The 19988-nt window shown below is 40.2% G+C and overlaps 1 protein-coding gene across 2 annotated transcripts; it reads left to right on the top strand.

The window, feature by feature from the left end:
• The first annotated feature begins 1925 nt into the window (after positions 1-1925).
• Ccdc32 (coiled-coil domain containing 32) lies at positions 1926-13917 on the top strand. Of its 2 annotated transcripts, none has more exons than XM_076850562.2 (4): positions 1926-1999; positions 4846-5098; positions 9536-9692; positions 12621-13917. In XM_076850562.2, the coding sequence occupies exons 2-4, from the start codon at positions 4858-4860 to the stop codon at positions 12760-12762; spliced, it is 540 nt and encodes a 179-aa protein (XP_076706677.1). In that variant the 5' UTR covers positions 1926-1999; positions 4846-4857; the 3' UTR covers positions 12763-13917. The 2 variants fall into 2 exon arrangements, with proteins under 2 accessions (XP_076706677.1, XP_076706676.1); XM_076850561.2 differs by having other exon boundaries at positions 1947-2016.
• The last annotated feature ends 6071 nt before the right edge of the window (positions 13918-19988 follow it).

Raw genomic sequence — 19988 nt, 5'->3', positions numbered from 1 at the left:
CTGGCCTTCCCAGCTTCCCTTGAAGCTTGGGCATAGGAATTTGACCTGGGCTCTCCATTCATCAGGCAGAAACTTTGGTTCAGATGCACACAGCGGTAGAAAGAGGCTTGTGGTGGAACCAATGTCTGAGAAGTTAGCTGAGGAGGCATCTAATTTGAGGAATATTGTGAGCAATGCTATTAATAATTGCTCAGAGGCAGATTGTCTTTAAATGCAAGTGTATATTCAATCACACCAATCATCAAATATAAACAATTAATGCAAAAGTGTTGGGTGTGCTGGAGCACCCCAACTAGCATTCAATGCACACTAATTAAATACTATAAGCAAATTACACAATCCTAGGGCAAATACCTCTAATGCTACCTGACTTCTCTTAACCAAAGAGCAGATATTATCCTTGTCTTGTGGTTCTCTCCAGCTGATGGCTGGACATCAGGGAATGGTGGAGTTAGTCCAGGGACGGACAGCAAAGCAGCCAGTCTCACCTATGTCCTTGGAGCAAAACTCTTCAATGTGGCAGGACCAGCAATTTAAAATACAGTTCCAAGTTAGTGGTGCACATTGGTGATTGGTTACTGCCATATTCAGATACTGCCATGTTCATGCTTCTTTTTCCAGGAATAATCACGGTCAAAATCTTGTCAACGATTTGGCCCTTATTTTCTAACCTTCTCACTTTCCTTTTCTTTTCATAGTCTTTTTAAGAATGGTTATAAATGTAAGCCGGGTATGGTGGCTCATGCCTGTAATCCCAGTAGCTGGAGAAGCTGAGGTAGGGGGACAGTGAGTTCAAAGGCAGCCTTAGCAACTTTGCAAGGCCCTAAGGAACTCAGCAAGACTCTGTCTCTAAATAAAATATTAAATGGGGCTGGGGATGTGGCTCAGTGGTTGAGCAACCCTGAGTTCAATCCCAGGTACAAAAAAAAAAAAAAAGTATTTATAAATGTGAACAGTAGAGTGCCTTGTCTTGTGGTGGTAGTTTCATATGGTGGTAGTTGTCACTACCATAGCCACACTGATGGGACTTGGTCACCTCTAGAGAACATTGTCAGTCAAGTTACTGCTACTAATGGCTGATACCTTTCATCACACTTTTCTTGGGAAGACAATAACAGTCTTGAAAATTGAGGACTGGGAAGAAATTTATAACTCAATAAATATGATGATATCCCTTGAAGGATATCCAAGGTCATCTTTTATTTGTTGTGCTAGGGAATCAAACCCAGAGCCTTGCGCATCCTAAACAAATGTTCTGCAACTGAGCTACACACCCAGCCCTCAAAGAGTTTCTGGCACAACACATTTTTATGCACTGTGGCCACCCTTCTGTCATACCTTCTTATAGCTTTGCTGTTATTTGTAAATTTGTCCGCTTCCAAGGCCATCCCCCTCTACAAGCTGTGAGGATCTCTGGGACCCATACCAAATTTTATGTACGGGTCTTGAATTCATGCTTAACACAAGCCTAGAACACAAAAGGAGCTCGGCATCTACTGACTAAATGAATGAGGGAAAACCTCACATTCGATGAATAGGGCATGGGTCTCCTGTGACAGTAAAAAGCCACCAATGTGCTCTAACTTGAGCAGCAAAAGGATGAAGGAGATAAACGCCAGCCCGGAAAATTGCTCAGGGGGCAAGAAAAGTCAAAGGTATGGAAAACTGGAGTACTGTAACCCAGCAGGGGGCAAGAAGGTGATGCTGGAACCTCCAGCTCTGCAAGAAATCCCCACACTTGGGCGGGAATTGGCGAGGAGGCGGGGCTCCCGGCACGTGATTCCTCTGTTTCCCGGCAACCACAGCCCCGCCCACTTCTTCCCCGCCTTCGGCTCCTGGCTTCCTCACGAGCTCCCCTAGACCAATCGACTCACACAACGTCGCCAGGTCGGATGATAATTGGAGGACTGCTGGGCTCCGTCACTTGGAGACTCCGCCCCTCCCTGTTTCTTCCTGCTTACCGGCGACAGACCTGAGCCGAGCGATCCCAGGTTGCTGGGTAGGTGATTGTGGCAGGTGAGGAGGGCTTGGGGTGTCCAGCATTTTGTATTCCCTGGTCTGAACTGACCGCAGAAAACCAGAGGGTGTCGAGGACCTGATTTGTCGTCACTCCCAGCCAGTCCTTGATGCCAGAGCGACTGAGGCCTAGAGTCTGGATTCAGGGTTTCCTGCGGGGGTCCAGACACCTGTGGCCACGATCTGGACGTGCTCCAGTGAGAGCTAAGTTTTGGTTGGGTGGGTTCAGAGGCGGGTAGGTTCCTCGTTTCATCTGGGACACCATGGCATATCTGTCTCTTTAACCTTGGGCCTTTTCTATGACTGCTGGGCTCTGTCGCTTGGAATTTTTCAGACCTTGCGCTGGGCAACCTTCCTTCCTTATCGCAAAGACTTTTTCTTTTTTCTTTTTTTTTTTTTTATGTACTGATTTTGCAGTACTGAGGCTGGTCTTCCCACATGCTAGTCAAACGCTCTACCCCTGAACTACATATCCAATCCTTTTGGGGCTTTCCATCCAACTGCCTGGGCCACCTGAGTAGCTGGGATTTCAGGCGTGCGCCACCACACCAGACTCTATAAGACCCTTCAGGGAAGGTGTTAATCTGAACTTTAAACATAGTTGATTATGCAAGCTCCCAGGTTCTTTCCCATCTGTCCTTGCTTGGGCTGCTTTCAGCGTCCCAGACAGGCAGAATATTGGATAAAATATTGGTAAAAATATGGGTTTTGGAGCAGCACCAGTCTGGTCTCCAGTCAGAGATTCATCATGTATTAGTAATGTGCCCTTAAGCAGCTATCCTTTTGAACCTGTTTCTCCATCTATAAAATGATGAAAATGCCTATTTTTCAATGTTTCGGTTAAATGCTAACTACCCTGATCTGAGCATTACACGTTGTTTATATGTAGTGAACACTATACCCCATAAATGTACACAATTAAAATGGTTACTTAGCTGGGTATAGTGACACACACCTGTGTGTCATCCCAGCGACTTGGGAGACTGAAACAGGAGACAGGAGATTTGCAAGTTTGAGACCAGCTTCAGCAATTTAGCAAGGCTCTAAGCAACTTGGTGAGTCTTTGTCTCAAAATTAAAAAAATAGAAAAGTGGCTCAGTGGTTAAGTACCTCTGGTTTCAAACCCTGGTACCAAAAAAAAAAAAAAAGCCTAATAATTTAATTTTTTTTTTTTTGAAAGAGAGAGTGAGAGATGGGAGAGAGAGAAAATTTTTTTTTAAATATTTATTTCTTAGTTTTTCTGCAGACACAACATCTTTGTTTGTATGTGGTGCTGAGGATCGAACCCGGGCCGCACGCATGCCAGGCGAGTGCGCTACCGCTTGAGCCACATGCCCAGCCCCATAAAAGTGAAAAAGATAAATTATGAATTATAGACCAGCTGCTACATGTAATGAGCAATGGCCCTTGTACTATGAGGGTACCTTCTGACAGACAGTCATGTAGCACTTTTACTATCTTCATGTCTATGGGACTGTGCAAGTGCTTGTCTGGGTTCTGTTGAAAACAGAATGTAATTGGCTAAGGATAGAGCAGTTACATTTTGGAGATCTTCAGAAAAAAGCACAGCTTTTTGTTCACACTGGAAGCATCCTAGAAATTCCTGTGTGTGTGAAAGAGAGAGGGAGAATATATAATGTAAGTCAGGGTGGTGGCCTACACTTGAAATCCCAGCTACTTGGGATACTTAGGCAGGAAGATTGTGAGTTAGAAGCCAACCTGGGCAACTTACTGAGACCCCATCTCAAAAACAAAACAAAACACACACGCAATATAAAATTTTAACTATTTTTGTGTGTACTGCTCAGTGGCATTTATATCATTATATAGCTATAACCATTATTCAGCTACAGAACTCTCCAAATAAAAACTGTATCCTTAAGAAATAACTTCCCAGGGCTGGGGTTGTAGCTCAGTGGTAAGTCCTCGCCTAGCACGGGTAAGGCACTGGGTTTGATCCTCAACACCACATTAAAATAAATAAATAAAAATAAAGGCATTGTGTCTACCTACAACTAAAAAAAAAAAAGGAAAAATAGCTTTACATTTTCCCTTCTCTCCAGCCCCTGATGACTACCAGTCTATTTTCTGCTTATCAGCTCATATGAGTAGAATCATATAGTATATATCGTTTTGTGTTTGGGCTTATGGAAAGTCCCTTTTTATTTATTTAAATAAAATGCTGGGGCCTTGTGTATTCGAGGTAAGCACTCTACTAACTGAGCTATATCCCCAGCACCTCCCCCCACCTTTATTTTTTTTATTTATTTTTTATTTTATTTTTGGTACCGAGAATTGAACCCAGAGACACTTAACGAAGTCCTATCCCAAGTCATTTTTATTTAGAGACAGAATTTTTTTGTTAATATATTTTAGTTGTCAATGGACGTTTATTTTTAAATTTATTTTTATGTAGTGCTGAGAATGCAACCCAGTGCCTCATACATGCTGTCAAGTGCTCTACCACTGAGCCACAACACCAGCCGAGACAGGATCTTGTTAAAGGGCCTCACTAGGTTGCTAAGGCTGTTCTTAAACTTGCAATCCTCCTGCCTCAGCCTCCTCCCAAGTTGCTGGGATGGAAATTTCATGAAGACAAACTTCATTTTGAATAACTTGATGAATGCAGAGCTAGAAAGGAACTCAATTGCCATTTTGACATCTTTGTACACAATATGAATCTGATGGAAGATATTTTAATTTTTTTGTTAAAAGAAACTTCTTAAAATCCTATTACCTTCGTTAATGGACAAATAAATATGTGAGTGTCACACATTTATACTGTATTCTTAAAACTGGTTCTTACTTACTTGATATTCTGTTTTCCAGCTTAAATCCCAAATGAAAATGTTTGAGAGTGTTGACTCTACAGCTACAAGATCTGGCAGAGATCTCTGGGCCGAAATCTGTTCCTGTCTGCCAAATCCTGACGAAGATGTTGCCAACAATGCCTTCACGGACTCCTTTGTGAATTCTTACCCTACAGGTGAAGGCCAGAGGGAGGCAGAAAACTTTGCAGTCCAGCCAGCTATAAAGCCCTGGGCTCCCTTGCAGGATTCAGAAGTATATTTAGCATCTCTAGGTAAGTTAGCTTGCTGGCGTACTTTCTCTCTTTTTAAAATCAGAAGTTGGTGGTTTTAGAGGAGCATGTTGAAGTTCTCTTGAATCAAACTTGGTTTCCTATTTCCTTTTTTTTTTTTTAAGTCTTTTATACATGTATCTGTTAGATGTAAATCTAGGGGTGTTTCAGTTTTGTTATAGGAAAGGATCACCCTCACTTTTCTTGCACATCCCTTGGAGCAATTTTTGTCCCCTCCTACCTCTAACCATTTCATCTAAATTCTGTATTTTGGGGTTTTATTTATTCATTTGGCAGTATGGAGGATTGAACCTAGGGGTGCTATACTACCGAACTAAATCCCCAGCCCTTTTTATTTTTTATTTTGAAACAGGGTCTTGCTAAATTGCCCAGACTAGCCTCAAACTTGTGATCCTCTTGCCCTAGCCTCCCAGGTTGGATTACAAGCATGCACCACTACACCTGACTTAAATTCTGTTTTATTTCTTGGTGTTCTGTAGAACCCTCTTGCTTACTGTTATTGGCCTGCCCATATATTCAGGTAACTTAAAAGTGTTAAACTTTATACCATCTTGATAGAAATGCTCATGACCCCAAAGCTACATGGAGATTTCTAATGGTAGAGCTGGAAAAATTGTTATATTATATAGATTGATTGTTGGAAATGGGAAGGTGTGTTGACATAAATTCATTTTATCTCTTATTAGCCATTTTATTTTTCTATATATCTTTATTTTATTTATTTGTTTTTTAAGTGGTGCTGAGGATCGAACCCAGTACCTCACACATGAAAAGCAAACACTCTACCAATTGAGCTACAATCCCCAGCCCCAGCCATTTTTTTAAAAAAATTTTTTTATTTTTATTTTTTTTTAGTTTTCGGTGGACACAACATCTTTGTTTGTATGTGGTGCTGAGGATCAAACCCGGGCCGCCAGGCGAGCGCACTACCACTTGAGCCACATCCCCAGCCCCCCAGCCATTTTATTTTAAAAAAATGTTTCTTGTATACATTTTCAGTGCCGTGTCCTGTGGCCATAATTAAGTATCTAGAGAGATTCCAAGCATAGGAATGAAATTCAGATTGTTCCATGCAAGGAGAAAGAGAAATGTCAACCTAATTAATTTTTTAACTGATACATAAAAGCATAAAAACTGTACATGTTGCCTGGCATGGTGGTACGTGTTGTAATTCCAGCTACATGGGAAGCCGAGGCAAGGTGATTACAAATTTGAGGCCAGCCTCAGCAACTTAGTGAGACCTTGTCTCAAAATAAAATTTTCAAAAAAGGGCTGGGGCTATAGCTCAGTGGTAAAGTGCCCCAGGTTTCAATCCTAGTTTTAAAATATAAAAAATAAATTGGGTCTGGGGTTGTGGCTCAGTGGTACAGCGCTTGCCTAGCATGTGTGAGGCCCTGGGTTCAATTCTCAGGATTACATATAAATAAATACAATAAAGGTTTATTGACAACTTTAAAAAAAAAAAAAGAAAAAGATTTTAAAAGTAAATAAATTAAGGGCTGGGGTTGTGGCTTAGTGGTAGAGCGCTTGCCTCGCACATGTGGGGCACTGGGTTCAAACCTCAGTACCACATAAAAAAATAAGTAAATAAATAAAATGAAGGTATTGTGACCATCTACAACTAGAAAAATATTTTTTTAAATCAATTAATTAAAACTGTACACATTAATGGGGTACCATGTAATGTGTGTGTATTTTTTTTTTAATTTATATTTTAGTTGTCGTTGGACACAATACCTTTATTTAATTTGTTTTTATGTGGTGCTAAGGATCAAACCCAGGTTTTCGTACATGCTAGGCAAGTGCTGTACCGCTGAGCCACAACTCAGCCCCCATGTAATGTTTTGATACGTGTGTATGTTACGGAATATTTAAGTCAAGGTAAGAATATCTATTCTCCTCAAGCATTTATCATTTGTTTATGGTGAAAACTGTCAAAATAATTTCTTCTTATGGTATTCTTTTGTTGCTGGAACATCTATCACAAGACCAAATCTTCAAACTCATAATTTGAGGAAGGAAAGGCAAGCCAGGGAGAAGGAGCTTTTAATGAAGGACGGAGAGAAGAAGCAGAGCTTATATGATTGCTAAGGAATACCTTGGGAGAACAAAAAGAATTTCATTAATGGCATAATGGAGGGAAAAAATAGGAGTAAAACAGTTGGAATGATAGAGAATAAGAAAGATGAGGGAGTAATGTGAAATTTGTGGGGAAGTCACCAAAGAGAATAATAATGCTTGCAGCCATGTCTGAAGGGGTTGAAAGTTCTGCTTTCAGTAGCCAGAGCACCTGCTTAATAATGATAAGGAGAAACAACAACAGTCTGAGAAAGCTAAAGAACCAGATCCATTGGCTTGTTAGTACCATGTGACTGGGGTTATTAGAATAATATATTCTAATATACGCCTCATGGAGATGGTGATGATTTTGATTGGCGAAGACTAACTTGGAAAGTTACAACTCTACTACTGTCATGTATGTAAGAAATAAAAAAAAAAAAAGAAAGTTACAAAACTTTTCTAAACTAAACTTTTCTAAAATCAGTTAAGAAACTAACTGGTAATTAAAATTTCCTTCTCTGGAGAAAATGGGAGCCATTTATGTTTCCTAGGAAAGGGGCTGGGAGACAATGGCAGGCAGGTTTGGAGTATGTAAACATGTCTGTTTCTGCCTGCCCTGTGGAAATCATACCTCCTCAGGAACTCAGCACACTGAGAGAGGGGAAAGTCTTTTGTAGCCCAAAGTATATTTTTCACTATGACAACCAAGGCCAGACAATATGAAGATTGTTTCTATTGCCAAATAAACATGTATCAAAGAGAATTCACTGGTAAGAGCAATAATTAAAAATGTAACCAGATAAACATGAGATATGCATAACCCCTTTTATATCCTTAAGGAAAAAATAAAACCCTTCACTTTTATTCACAATTTTATTTTTGAAACTTTCTTTTTTCCTTCACATTTTAATATTTATAAACTGTAGGTTTTTTATACAGGTGAACTCTTACAGGAACACAAGTGCTTATTGTTTTATCAGTAGATGTTAGCTGATAGGACTTGTTTAGAAATGAAAACAGGATTGCATTACATATCATATAAGTTTCTGTTGGTTCTAGGCTTAATGTCCATTATCCCCTCCACATACACAAAAAAGCCTTTGTTTACCCATGCAGAATCATGCACTGCTTAATCATATTTGCTTAACAGAGATGGATTCTGAGAAATGTGTTGTTAGGTAATTTCAGAATTGTGTGGACATCATAGAGTATACACAGTCCAACTAAGATAGCTATGTTATCAGTAGGCGACATAATCTTATGGAATCACCATTGTAGATGTGGTCTGCTCTTGACCAAAGCATCTTTTCTTTGGGGAGGGGATACCGGTGATTGAACTCTGGGGCACTCAACCACTGGCCCACATCCCCAGCCCTGTTTTATATTTTATTTAAAGAGAGGATCTCACTGAGTTGCTTGGTGCCTTACCATTGCTGAGGCTGGCTTTGAATTCATGATCCTCCTATCTTAGCCTCCCAAGCTGCTGGGATAATAGGTATGCACCACCAAGCCCAGAGACCAAAGCATCTTTATGTAGCACATGCCCATATTATAGTTGAAGAAAAGACTAAATTAAGGAAAAAGGTAAATGGTGATATTCTTTCTTGTGTTCTTCAAAAGGGAAAATCTGTTCAACAGTTATACTTAAAATGCAAAGAAGAGTAATTAAACATCTATCATCAGGAAGCCATATGGACTACTCTCGGAGGGATTACAAGATGTTTGTTTTTATTAGGCTCCAACATCCAGACCACAAACTGAGCAACTTTTTAAAATTTTGGGAGATTCTTTTTCTTTAATCAAGAATTTAATCACATAGAGATCTTAAAGGTCTCTTACCATTGAATTCTCATTGAGTCAATTTTAGTGTCTAATGAACCATTGGATCTCTCATCATTTTCTCTAATTCTTTCTCATGAGATTTGGAAAACCACTCATGTCACTGTAACAAGAAGAAAAACCATTTACTCCTCAGAGACATTATTTTCAAGGAATCGGAAAACAGACGATAGTATATACATGTCATACCAGGAAAAACAAGCATTCCTTAGAGAGATACCTGCTGGGCTTCTGTGATTTCAAAGAAAACATGCCATTGATTTATTTATGAGAACCCATGGCTTTTCCCTTTTCTTGGGTTAAACATTTATTTGATACAATGCAGGATGAGGACATTATGAAGGAAAAAGAAGTATGTTCAGTTACTTTTTATGTGTCCTTTAAAAATTATCTCTTGTACAGGATATGTGAATATTTTCATCAGTGAGAGAATTGGTAAATTGGCATTTTTCATTGGTAAATTGGTATTTCATTTCACACTCACTTTCTTTGTTAAGCTCTGTTTTCTCTTCTCTTTAGAGAAGAAACTTCGAAGAATCAAAGGTTTAAATGAGGAAGTCACTTCCAAGGACATGCTTCGAACCCTGGCCCAAGCCAAGAAGGAATGCTGGGATCGGTTCCTCCAGGAGAAGTTAGCATCTGAGTTCTTTGTAGATGGACTTGATTCCGATGAGAGGTAAATTGATTTCCAGTCCAATTCCAGTCTGTTTCACTGAGAGCACTTCTTCTCTAAAGAATTCAGGGATAGTGACATCTGAGTCCTGATATTTTTTGAGATCAACATTAGTTCTTCTTTTTTCTTTTTTTAAAGAGAGAGAGAATTTCAATATTTATTTATTTATTTTTTTAGTTTTCGGCAGACACAACATCTTTGTTTGGATGTGGTACTAGGGACCGAACCCGGGCTGCATGCATGCCAGGCGGGCGTGCTACCGCTTGAGCCACATCCCCAGCCCCAACATTAGTTCTTTTGAGCTAAAATCAGCCTTTGTAAGGTTACTCAGTTTGCTCTTAACTTAGCAGATTTTTTATAATTTTGCCGTAAAGCCAATACCCCAGCTACATGTTAGTCACAGATTGAATAGAGTAGAGGATAACACATCATATTGTAGCTACTCGATAAATTTGTGTAGACCAAATGAATAAATTTATTAAGCAGCTACTGTATGATGGCACTGTGCTTGGTGTTATGAGAGGGTTGTATAAGAAGTTTTAGCCTTTTAGCAATATTTTTGTTTTTGTTTTTGAGTTTTAGGTCCTCAGATAGAGACAGACAACAAATATATATAAAGATTACCTAATAACAAGAGGCAGCATAAGAGAAGAGCTAGATGAGTGGAAGTGATAGAATGTACTCTGTTGAGCTCCTCCTGGCTCTGGTGTTTGTACCAGGGAGAAGGGAGGGCTTGAATGATACCTGAGGTGGTTTGGATATAGGCCTTGTGCCGCATAAGTTGTTTGGTACTTAACACTTGGGAGTTTGACTCTCCCATTTAACTAATTGTATGTTCTGGAATAAATAACCTGTGTGTGTTTCAGTTTCCCAATCTGTACAGTGGGATTGATAGCTTTCATCTCATAAGGTTGTTATAAGAGTTAAATGAGTTACTCTGTGTAAAGGCCTTAGAACACTGCCTGGCACATGTTAAGCACAATATAAATGTTAGCTATTGTTAATGTTATCTTCCCTAGCAGAATTTTAAAGTTTGGTAAGAATTTATTCAAAATAAAAAGTAATGGAGGGAGTTCATTAGTACATATAATTTTTATGTTTTATCAATTAAAATAAGAAATTTAATTAAAAAATGCATTGGGGAGTGAAAAATTGAATTTTAACCAAAGTTTTATGCTTTTATCAGTTAAAAAAGGAAATTTAATTAAAAAAATTCACTGAAGAGTGAAAACTTTAATTTTAACCAAAGGTGTTAACCTAAGTTTGTAAGACATCATTAATATTGATATTGAGAGTCCCATCATATCAGATGAAGATGCTGCTGCTAAAATCAAGGACAGCGTGTGAATAAACTTGATAGTTGTATTTTACTTTTTAATTTGCAAAGCATTTTCACTTATATTATCTCAAATATTGGATCAGCATGCCCCCAAATCCTTCAGAAATTAGCATGGCCTCTAAGGTCAGGCCAACTACCTTCTGAAGGCTCATAAAATAAAATAAAGTTTTTTCTTTTCTCTCTGAAGCCTCAACCTAATTGAGCTATAAACTGCCTCAAACATAGGTGATTTGAGGATGTATAGATTCTGACCTATTAACATTTTGATGTTTGCTTATAGTTTCTCTCCTCTTGCATATCTCCCTACAATCCACTTTTGAGGGAAAAAAAAAAGACAAAACTTTCTTCTGTATAATTCTCCAGAAAGAATGATGTTTCTTTGAAATCAGAGCAGCACATTTTTGTGTATTTATCCATGCTTAACATAATGGGGCTCTCCCTTTTCTATAGAAATAATTTGAATAATTCTGTGAAAGTATAGTTGATGAAAATTAATATCCCTATCACACCTGATTCCCCTGAGCCATGGGCTTGAGAGTCAGTCAGCTGCTTGCTCCACTCTCTGATGATTGGATCTGATCCCATGCCTACAATGGTGGGAACTCTTCTTTCTATCATCCTTCAGAACAAGCACCATTTGTTTTCAAACTTCAAAGTTTATGTTTTAAATAGAGGTCATTTTTCAGTGGACTCATGTGGGTCTTTGCATTTGTGAGGGCCAAGTAGATGATGCTCCTCCTTGTGTGCTTTTGTCAAAGAAGTAATGGCTAAGAAATCCAGCTGTCCAAAGCACAATTCCCCCATACACTGACAAATGTCTAAAATCTGCTGTTATGGCTTTGGGCTATTAAAGAGCATAGAATGAGGTTTACATTATTTCTTATCATTTATATTTTTCTGTGAATGTCTAATAATTGTAAGGTGTAGGAGCCTGGGTACTTAGGGAAGGTGGGAGGGTGGCTGTGAGCCTGACAATCATCCTCTCTCTACATAGGCAAACACAAAGAGCCTTCTGGCATAATGGCCATTCCTTTGTGGGGAACATTTGCAGCTCAGATGTTTCTATCTTGGGGACTTGCTATGGGATGAAATAAACAACACACACACATATATAGGAAATATTGCACTTACTACAAATATAAGCACTATGTATATAAAATTGAGCCTCAGATGCCTCAGGTATGAGATTTAAAGATTCTTACTTTTCTGCCTCGCTAATAATTTCATATTTATTTGAGTGTTTCCTCCCCTTGACAATTTCTCTCCTCTTCAGTTTTGAGGAAAAAAGGATAAGACTGAGGCATAAGCTCTTCAGCTATTCTCATCAAGCCTTCAGAGGCTCTGCATTTGAAGGGGGCCTGGTGCTGCTTATAGCCAAAGTGCCCACTAGGGGGTAAATTATGCCGTGGAGCTGCCAGGATGCACAGCTGTCAGAGGAGCATCGCGCTGTTCTCCTGTGTTAGCAGTGAAAAACAATTGTAGGAAGGAATTGGTGGTGGGAGGGAAGGCAATATTTGAGTAACTGAGCTAATCATTAAGTGATTAATCATTGAGGTCTGATACAGCCACCCTTTTCTTTTGCTCTTTTGTAGCACCTTGGAACATTTCAAGAGGTGGCTCCAGCCAGATAAAGTAGCCATCAGCACGGAGGAGGTCCAGTATCTGATCCCTCCAGAGTCGCAGGCTGAGAAGCCAGAGGCGGCCTGGGACAAGCCAGCGACAGCAGAACAATAAATTACATACACACAAGCTGAGCAGCTGTCTCAGGTCCAGAGGGAACAGCAGAGAGCTCAGTGGCAATGGCAGTAAGGAGAAATCCAGGGAGGGTAAAAGCCCAAACCTCCACTCCACAAAGCAAACAGCTGCAGGCCCCTGAGGACTTCCTTGGGGCTGGCATGTGTGACTGTCTTGGATGAAGTGACTGACCCAGTGAGTGCTGGATCAGAATACTGCTTTCCTCTGTGTCTCAGCTTGACTGAGCTCTGTTGCTGGTTAAAAATCTGATGAGGATCTAGTGAAGGACTGGGTGTAAAAGTACTTGGAGACACTGATGCCCTTCTGTATCATGTTAAGTGAGCCACATTTTTTTCTTGCTTCTTCTGTATCCCAAGTATTCCCTTGGTGAATTGTCAGGGGTGAGTGGGGTTAATGAGAGTGAAGTCAGCTGCCTTGAATCCAAGCCCATGTGGAGCTTCCATAACAAATATGTAGGAAATAGAGGGACTCTGAAAAAAGAGGCTGGGTTTTTCCTTTGTCTGATTTTTGCCTTGTGGAGAAAATGGGTGAAAGAAGTGTGAAAATGTGGGTGTTTATATCTGTGTATATACATATTTTTATTTCATGCATGGCTTCTCCCCCAACTTTTTCCTGTGCCAGTTTCCAAATTAGATTTGTAAATATGGTTTAGTGCTTGACACTACTCCTGAATAGTTCCAAACTTTTTCCTTGTCACAGTTTTCCTGGCTGAGCCTGCACTTTCTTCCTTGTTTATCATACTCTTATTCATATAAACATACAAAATATCTGTTGTCCATATAAAACTTTTCTCATCAGAATAACTGTGTGTGGTGTTGGTGATTGGATTCCTCCCAGAGAGATATTCCTAGGCAGTGGGAGGTAAAGATAAATGCATGCCAGTGAGGGGATCTGGTAACCTTTGCCTGTCTCCTGTTTTTAACGGAAGCCTCCCGAAGGTGATTCTGAAGCCATGGCCCCAGTGGAGCTTCTTCTGGGTAATAGTTTCTAAATCCCTAATGTTGAGCAGAGAGGCTATAAAAATCTTCATTTCCAAATCAAGTATTTGCCTTACCCAGAAGGATTGGGGCTAACCAAGTGATTCCATATATTTGCTTAATGATATAATACCCAAATATACATTTTTTTCATTGACTAATGGTATTAGCTTTATTCCTACTGGTGTGTGTGTATGTTAATAGGGGTTGAACCAGGGTACTCTACCACTGAACTACATCCCCAGCTCTTTTTATTTTATTTATTTATTTACTTATTTGTGGTACTGGGGATTGAACCCAGGACCTTGTGCATGCAAAGCAAGCACTCTGCCAACTGAGCTATATCTCCAGTCCCCTTTTTATTTTTTGAGAGAGGGTTTTGCTAAGTTGCAGAAGCTAACCTCAAACTTGAAATCCTCCTGCCTGAGCCTTCTGAGTAGCTGCAATTACAGGTGTATACCACCATGCCCAGTGATTTATGGGTACTTTGAGAAAACAGAACACTGACTATCATCTGGCCTCAGACCAAGCTTGGAGCTACCATCTCTGCCTGGGATTCAGATACCATCAGACCTCACACTTCTTCTAGGACTATCTGATGACTTTCAGCTGGGTGAATAGGTTAAAAAAAAAAAAAAAAAAAGACTTAAGATTTTTCTTCACTGTACATGATAAATTTTTTTTCTTCCTCAGTAACAATAATTTAAGGAAAAATAACAATGAGAACCCTAAATACTCTTCATAGGACGGCTGGTCCTAGGGTGGTATGAGAATGTTTCTAAACCAGAAAATAGTGTTTTTATTATTCAAGCAAGAATCTAGCTTTTTCTTTTCCCTATCTCCAATTTTCTGTCTCAGAAAAAGACACTTTAATAGAAAAGTTAGGGTATTGATCTAGAGGAAAACCTGGTGGAGGTTTGGGAGGAAGACCCTAGTTCTCCAGCCACCTTCTTGATTTTCTCTTTGAGGAGATCTTCACAGAAAAGGATCCAATGAGTTGTAACTATGGTTACAGTTGGTTTTGAGGTGACAGCTTAAGTGACGACCCTAAAAAGGTGAAACCCCATTTTCCAAAACCAAAGTTGATATTAGCTCCCAAAGCTAACTTATTAATATAGATTAAACTTAGGCTATTAAAGTGGTACTAAATTTGAAACCAAGAGTCTTGGATGCTATCTTTGCTTTGTGGCTTAGTTGTGGTCATAAATAAGTCAAATGACCTCTTTGGGTTCCAGTTCCCTTAGTAATTGGACTAACCATAGGAAAAATTGTATTGGCCTAAAATGCTGATCTGTTTCCTTTGGCCTTTTAAACTCCAAGGAACACCGGTGAGGATTCTGAAATCAGATTTATGAGTTAGGAGAGCCTTATCGCCCAAAACTTTCTTTTTTCACTTCTGTCTTTAGTAAAACTGACAGAACAAATGAAGCAATATTTAATGCTAAACTATAGAGCCAATGAAGGGTAATTACCAACAGAAGCAAAGCAGCAATGACCTGATACACCCAGAGAAGCTTGGGTTGGAGCCAGGGAGATAAGCTAAGTGAGTGTCACTGTTCTTTCTGGCACATGCTCTCATCACCCAGCGCTTGGCAAGGTCAGTGGAGGAATGGCACAGGCTTATATCCAATATCTTCTCCAGAAATAGGCCCTGGACATAGGAACAGCAAGTAAACATCCCACCAGCTGTTGCTGAGGTGTGTCCCTCCCAGACAGGCCTGTCCACCAGGATGATTGCTGGAAGAGGGAAGAATCCTGGAGCCACTCCCTGGCCCTATTTTGGAGTGAGTTCTCCCAGGCTCAGAACAGCCCAGTCCATGAAACAGCCAATATTTTCTTGAAAAAATTGAAAACTATCCCAACCAGCTTGGGCCCTGTTTCACATTACAAGATTCAAGATGTAGCAATTATAGGTTTATGGGGCTGTTGGAGCCTCAGAGTGTTTTGAGCCTTGGAGCAGTTTTTTTGGATACTGGGGATTGAACCAGGGATGCTTTACTACAGAGCTACATCCCAGCCCTTTTAATTTTTTTTTTTATTTTAAGACAAGTTCTCACTAAGTTGCTTAGGGCCTCACTAAGTTGCTGGGGCTGACCTCAAACTTGTGATCCTCCTCCTTAGCCTCCCAAGTTGCTGGGATTACAAGTGCACACCACTGTGCCTGGCACAGAATGGATTATTTAAGGCATCTAATCAATCTTAGTTAAGCCCTTGCCTTACTCCAGGCACTGCGCATGGTGCTGAATTAAAACAAACAAACAAACAAAAAATACCCTGCCTCCCTACGTAGAATGATAGAGGGGCAGATAGGGCCTACATGACTGACACTGAGGAAATATAAGTGTAATGTGCTCTGAGAGCACCTGGGATGGAGAGGTGAGAGCTGGAGGCCAGTAAGGGTGAGGGGTAGAAAAGAGACAGTGTTAGGGAAGCTGAATGCAGAAAAATGGGTAGAAGCAAGAAGAAATAGAGGAATAAGAGTATGGGGATAGGGGCTGGGGATGTGGCTCAAGTGGTAGTGCACTAGCCTGGCATGCGTGCGGCCCGGGTTCGATCCTCAGCACCACATACAAACAAAGATGTTGTGTCTGTCGAAAACTAAGAAATAAATATTAAAAAAAAAAAAAAGAGTATGGGGATAAAAGAGAGTTCAAGAAGAGGAAAACAGCAGGTACAGAGGTCTAAGGGGGAAAGAGTTTGAAGGATCAAAAGTAGTTCAGTGTAGCTAAGAGCATAGAGAACAAAGGAGGAAGTGCTGGGTGTGGCGGTGCTCACCTGTCCTCCCAGCCATCCCAGTGGCTGGAGAGGCTGAGGTAGGAGGATCAGGAGGATGGAGAGTTCCAAGCCAGCTGCCCCAACTTAGTGAAACCCTGTTTAGAAATTAAAAAAAGAAATGCTGGGGATCTGGCTCAGAGGTTAAGAGCCCATAGGTTCAATCCCTGGGGAGGGGGGCGGAGGAGGGAGGGAGAGAGATGGGAAGTAAAAAGAGGTGAGGTGGGAAATTAATAAGTTCACCTAGGATGGACTTTATAACCATGGTAAGGAGTTGGGAATTCATTATGGGAGAACAAGGAGTGTTATGGTTTAGATATGAGGTGTCCCCCAAAAGCTCACGTGTAAAACAATGCAAGAAAGTTTAGAGGTGAAATAATTGGGTAATGAGAGCCTTAACCTAATCAGTGCATTAATCTACTTGAGTGAATTAGGTGGGTTGGTGGGGCATGTCTTTGAGGTATATATTTTTTTCCCTGGTGAGCCAAGCTTGATCTCTTTCAGCTTCCTGATTACCATGTCCTGAGCTGCTTTCTTCCACCACACTCTTCTGCCATGATGTTTTGCCTCAGTTGGGCCCAGAGCAATGGAGCCAACCACCTATGGACTGAGACCTTTGAAACCATGAGTGCCAAATAAACTTTTCCTCTAAAAATTGTTCTTGTCAGGTCCTATGGTCACAGCAATGAAAAAACTGACTGAAACGAGGAGCTAATGGGCCATTTTAAAAGGGTCAATGACAACATCAAACTTAAATCCAAAAAGATGGTTAATGGCTATTATGTGTTTGACTTGATTAAATTAATTGGGGGCGTACAAACTATTCACACTTGACTACATGAAGTGTATGTATGATATGTCTACATGAAGTGATGCAATTCAAGGGCTCATGGTTTTTCTTTGGTTTTATTTTCTATCTTGATTTAAGTTATTATTATTTTTACTGTTATGTAACAAATAGAATCCTGTATGGCAGATTGTATTTTCTGATGATGGCCATGTCAATATCTCACATCCCACAAAATTCATGTTACAGTGTGATGTGGATACTCCTCCACTGAGATGTTGGGTCAAGATTCCCGCCCTTTGAATCAGTCAGACCCATGTAATTTCCTTGATAATAGAGTGTAGCATAAATAATGTGACTTCTCCTCTTTCTGTCTCTTCATTCAAATGACTTCAGCCTCCCAGATTTTAAGCCTGCTGGGTTAACACCAGTAGGTGGAATGAGAGACAAGTGGCCTCTGCAAAGCACTTCAGATTCATGAGCAAAATAAATGTCATGGCTTAAGCTATTAATTTTGGGTTTGATTTGTTACTCAACAATAGATAACTGATAATCACGATCTAAGTTTCAGATTTTATGTAGCTAATTTTAAGTATCTTTTTATGCAGTCCCCTTTTGTTTCTGATGGTTATAGAATTTTAATACCTGTGCTGACTGCAGTATAGAGAGAAGCAACATCAGATGCAGGCATCAGTTATGAAGATGGTTACAGCTATCTTAAGAAAGAGATGATAGTGACTTGAAGACTTCTGGTCCACTTAGAATATAGAATGCTACAGGAAAAAAAAAAATGTCACTCACACTCTAACAATGAGAGAAACAGCCAGATAATCTATCTAATCATAGTTTTCCTTGAGCCCACCAGAACCCGAGGTCACAGGCAACCAAGTAAAACCTCTTCAAGAATAGAGACAGAAACATGAACTGCTTTAACTTTGGCAAAGATATGATTCTCATCCAAGTGTGTTAAAAGACATTAAAAAGTGTTAACAAAAATATAAAGGATACACGTGAGCTATCTTGTCAATTTAGAATAGTTGGAGAGTATTCCAGACATGGAGGAGTCTGTGCTCACAAGCAGTCTTATTTCTGCAGGCTTCCCCCTGGGAATCATGAGAGACAGTGGGGACAGGACAGGAGATAGGAGAGAGCTTTCCTCCTGGTTGGTACAGGTGTACAGGGTGCCTGCTGGGAGAAGGCAAAAAGTCTAAGGTACTTCCCTATTCCTCCTCTCCTGTAACAAAAGCCTTCAGGCACTGGGGAAGAGGCAAAAAATTTTCCCTTTAAGAGGAGGAATAAAACGAGCTGCTGCTAGTGAAGATCCAAACCTTCTCACCCTTCTTGAATGCAGGCAAAGATCCATTGATTCTGTGGGAAGAATAGAGGCAAAATGCTTTACCACAGGAATAAGGGCAGGAAATTACCTTAGGCTAAAATTCAAGCAAGGGTCTGCCTAGCTGGGAGAGAAGAAAGAGAGTTTGGCCCACCCAAAATTAATTATAGATATATGACAGAGTTTGGCTGTCATGGAGAGGAGGAGCAGAGACACTGAGATAACCCCAATTTCTGAAGCTCAGAAGCATAGGACCTTCTTAAGACTGAAGCTGAGCCAGGAATGGTAGCACATGCCTGTAATCCCAGAAAACTTGGGCAGAAGGTTTGCAAGTTCAAGATCAGTCTCAGCAACTTATTGAGACTGTCTCAAAATAGAAAGGAAAAAAATGGGGGGAGGGGGATATAGCTCAGTGGTAAAGTGCCCCTGAGTTCAATCCTCAGTACCAAAAAAAAAAAAAAAAAAAAAAAAAAAGACCAAAGCCAAGCCAAGTTAGGAGAATCACTCGAATCACCCCTACCCTGCCCTTCCCTGAGCCCAGCACCAAATAATAAGCAAGAACAGTCTCTTGCTGCTGGAAGGCCGTGTGCTGGGGATTGCTGAAAAGCTGAGGGTAGAGCAGGAACACTGACAAATTCCTGACACTCCTGCCCTACCCTAAAAGGCCCCCCACTTAAGGAATTTGAAGCCTGGGTATGCAGAAAGTAATGAGAGCAACAACAAAACCCAAACCCTGCCTGTCTCTTAAGAAGATGGACTCAAACCCACACACACCCCAGACCAGTAGACTGAAGGAAGAGGCATGTCCATTTCTAGGCATAAATACTATTTACCTCAATCTCTGATATTCTATACACTATGGACATTTCTAAAAAATTACAAAACACACAAAAAGACAAGACAAATTTTAATCCATTGTCAAAAGATAAATCAACTGACGACACAGATATTGAAATAGCAGACACAGACTTTAAAATAATGATGACCAATATGATAAAGGGTCTAGTGGGAAAATGTGGGCAGCTTGCATGAACAGATGAGGAATTTCAGCAGGGGCAGGGAAACTATAAGAAAGTCAAATGGAAATGCTACAAATAAAATACATGGGGCTGGGATCGTGGCTGAGTGGTAGAGCATGTGTGAGGCACTGGGTTCGATTTTCAGCACCACATACCAATAATTAAAATTTAAAAATTCATCAACAACGAATAAAAATGTTTAAAAAAAATGTCAGTCCCTGAAGAGAGGGAGAATAGGGTTGAAGAAATATTTGAAGAGATGATGGCTACATGAATGAAGGAAAGTGGCTAGTGACCAGAGCGAAGTAGACATGAGA

This window comes from Callospermophilus lateralis, chromosome 3 (assembly GCF_048772815.1).
Source record: "Callospermophilus lateralis isolate mCalLat2 chromosome 3, mCalLat2.hap1, whole genome shotgun sequence".
In the NCBI taxonomy this organism is placed as follows: domain Eukaryota; kingdom Metazoa; phylum Chordata; class Mammalia; order Rodentia; family Sciuridae; genus Callospermophilus; species Callospermophilus lateralis.
The sequence above is the reverse complement of the archived record's forward strand: the minus strand, read 5'-3'. Positions and strand labels throughout refer to the sequence as shown.

Excerpts from the sequence above, each read along its gene's own strand:
- Ccdc32 (XM_076850562.2), top strand. The coding sequence starts at position 4,858 with ATGAAAATGTTTGAGAGTGTTGACTCTACAGCTACAAGATCTGGCAGA. Across the intron at positions 5,099-9,535 it reads AGTATATTTAGCATCTCTAG|AGAAGAAACTTCGAAGAATC; the intron begins GTAAGTTAGCTT and ends TCTTCTCTTTAG. Across the intron at positions 9,693-12,620 it reads GGACTTGATTCCGATGAGAG|CACCTTGGAACATTTCAAGA; the intron begins GTAAATTGATTT and ends GCTCTTTTGTAG.